Source organism: Crinia signifera, chromosome 4 (assembly GCF_055691185.1).
Source record: "Crinia signifera chromosome 4, ASM5569118v1, whole genome shotgun sequence".
Lineage (NCBI taxonomy): Eukaryota > Metazoa > Chordata > Amphibia > Anura > Myobatrachidae > Crinia > Crinia signifera.
In genome coordinates, this window is record NC_139220.1 from 324479479 (window position 1) to 324481199 (window position 1721).

A 1721-nucleotide genomic window follows, 5' to 3' on the forward strand; every position below is an offset into this window, starting at 1 on the left:
ACATTTCTTCCCATCTCAGATGACCAAAAAGTGGTTACAGAAATGGTTTTATGAGAACCAGATGTGATCTCAAATTATCTATATAGATAAGAATGCAAAGTAAAAGATTCCAGCAGAAAAATGCCACTATTAGAAAATTAGATGGGAGATCTATTGGAGATGGGAAGTTTCCCATAGCAACCTATCAGATTTGACTTCTTATTTATTTAGCACCTTCTAGGAGAAAAGAGATGGAATCTGGATGGTTACTATGGGCAACATCCCATCTTCAATAGAACTATCATCTTAGTAAATTTACCCCATAGTGTCCTTTTAATCTTCAAAGAAAAACAATAATAATTTGTAAAGCTGCTTTCGTATGTCTTCATTCCGGAGACAATATATAAAAGGATTTAACAATGGGGTTCCCAAAGTGTACAAAAGAGACAAAGACTTGTTAATATTATGTGAGTGTACTCCAGATGGAATGAGATAAATACTGAGCAGAGACCCATAGTAGGAGCATACGATGGTCAGGTGAGAGCTACAGGTGGAAAAGGTCTTCCGTCTGCCGGTGGTGGATGAGATCCCCATGATGGTAACAAAGATGGCGATATAGCTGGCTACAACAGACAGAAATGGGATGAGAACTATGACATTTGTAAAGAAGAATATTTCTATCTCAACAGGGGATGTGTCTGAGCAGGAGAGATCCAGCATCGGGAGGTAGTCACAGTAGAAGTGGTCTATATCCATGTCATTGCAGAATTGTAGCCGGCAGATCAGGAAGATGGTGATCAGCACAGAGAGGAACCCGAGTAACCATGACCAGGTCACCAGATGGAGACGAAGCTTAGGATCCATAACAGAGGCATAACGCAATGGAACGCATATGGCCAAAAACCGGTCAAAGGACATGACTGTGAGGAGATAGCATTCTGTGGCCGTGCAAGAAGCAAAAACATAGAATTGGACAATACAGCCAGAGAACGAGATGGTGCTACCTCCTGCCAGTGTAACGTCCATCATCTTGGGGACAATATTGGTAGAGAAGAGAAAGTCACACACAGAGAGGTGGCAGAGGAAGAAGTACATGGGGGACTGTGCCAGGTGACTGGTGGACACCAAAATGACAATGAGAAGGTTTCCACTTATAGTCAGGATGTACATTATAAGGATGCATAGGAAGAGTATTATCTTGTATTCTTGAAGATCCTGGAACCCGATGAGGAAGAATTCTCTCCCTATGGTGTGGTTGTGCGTAGACATTATCTGTTGGCAGACCAAACACATATTACATAATTATATCCCAGATTAAAGAGTTCATTTTTATTGGATGTAGAACACACCATGAAGCTGATTCAGACCATGGGGCGGATGACGCGTAACATCGGCGCTCACCCCAAATTCAGCCATCCCCGGCCAAAATAAAAGTAATTTTGACTATTAATAGCGAATAGATGAGAAATCATTCAAATGGATTATCTTCCGTTCGGCTGTATGCGAGTGGATGTGTGGGCAAACGACTCGCATGCTAGAGAGCGGACTTCGGGTGGTGGGGGATAAGGTGTTCGGTGGGCAGAGTTTATCTGTTGGCTAGGTTGCAAATATACGCAGCCTAGGGAACAGATCTGAATCAGGCTCCTTGTTACAGATTAGTGGATTAAAAAAATGATGGAGGGTGGCAACGAAGCAGCGGGGACCAGGGGGGAGCTCCGGTTGAAGGGGATGCAGCTGCGTCT

The 1721-nt window shown here is 43.2% G+C and overlaps 1 protein-coding gene across 1 annotated transcript; it reads right to left on the reverse strand.

Annotated features, from left to right (window-relative positions):
• Positions 1–267: 267 nt before the first annotated feature.
• On the reverse strand, positions 268–1248 carry LOC146073394 (olfactory receptor 6F1-like). The gene has a single exon (XM_083180571.1). The coding sequence runs from the start codon at positions 1246–1248 to the stop codon at positions 313–315; it is 936 nt and encodes a 311-aa protein (XP_083036697.1). The 3' UTR covers positions 268–312.
• Between the last annotated feature and the right edge of the window lie 473 nt (positions 1249–1721).

Excerpts from the sequence above, each read along its gene's own strand:
- LOC146073394 (XM_083180571.1), bottom strand. The coding sequence starts at position 1,248 with ATGTCTACGCACAACCACACCATAGGGAGAGAATTCTTCCTCATCGGG.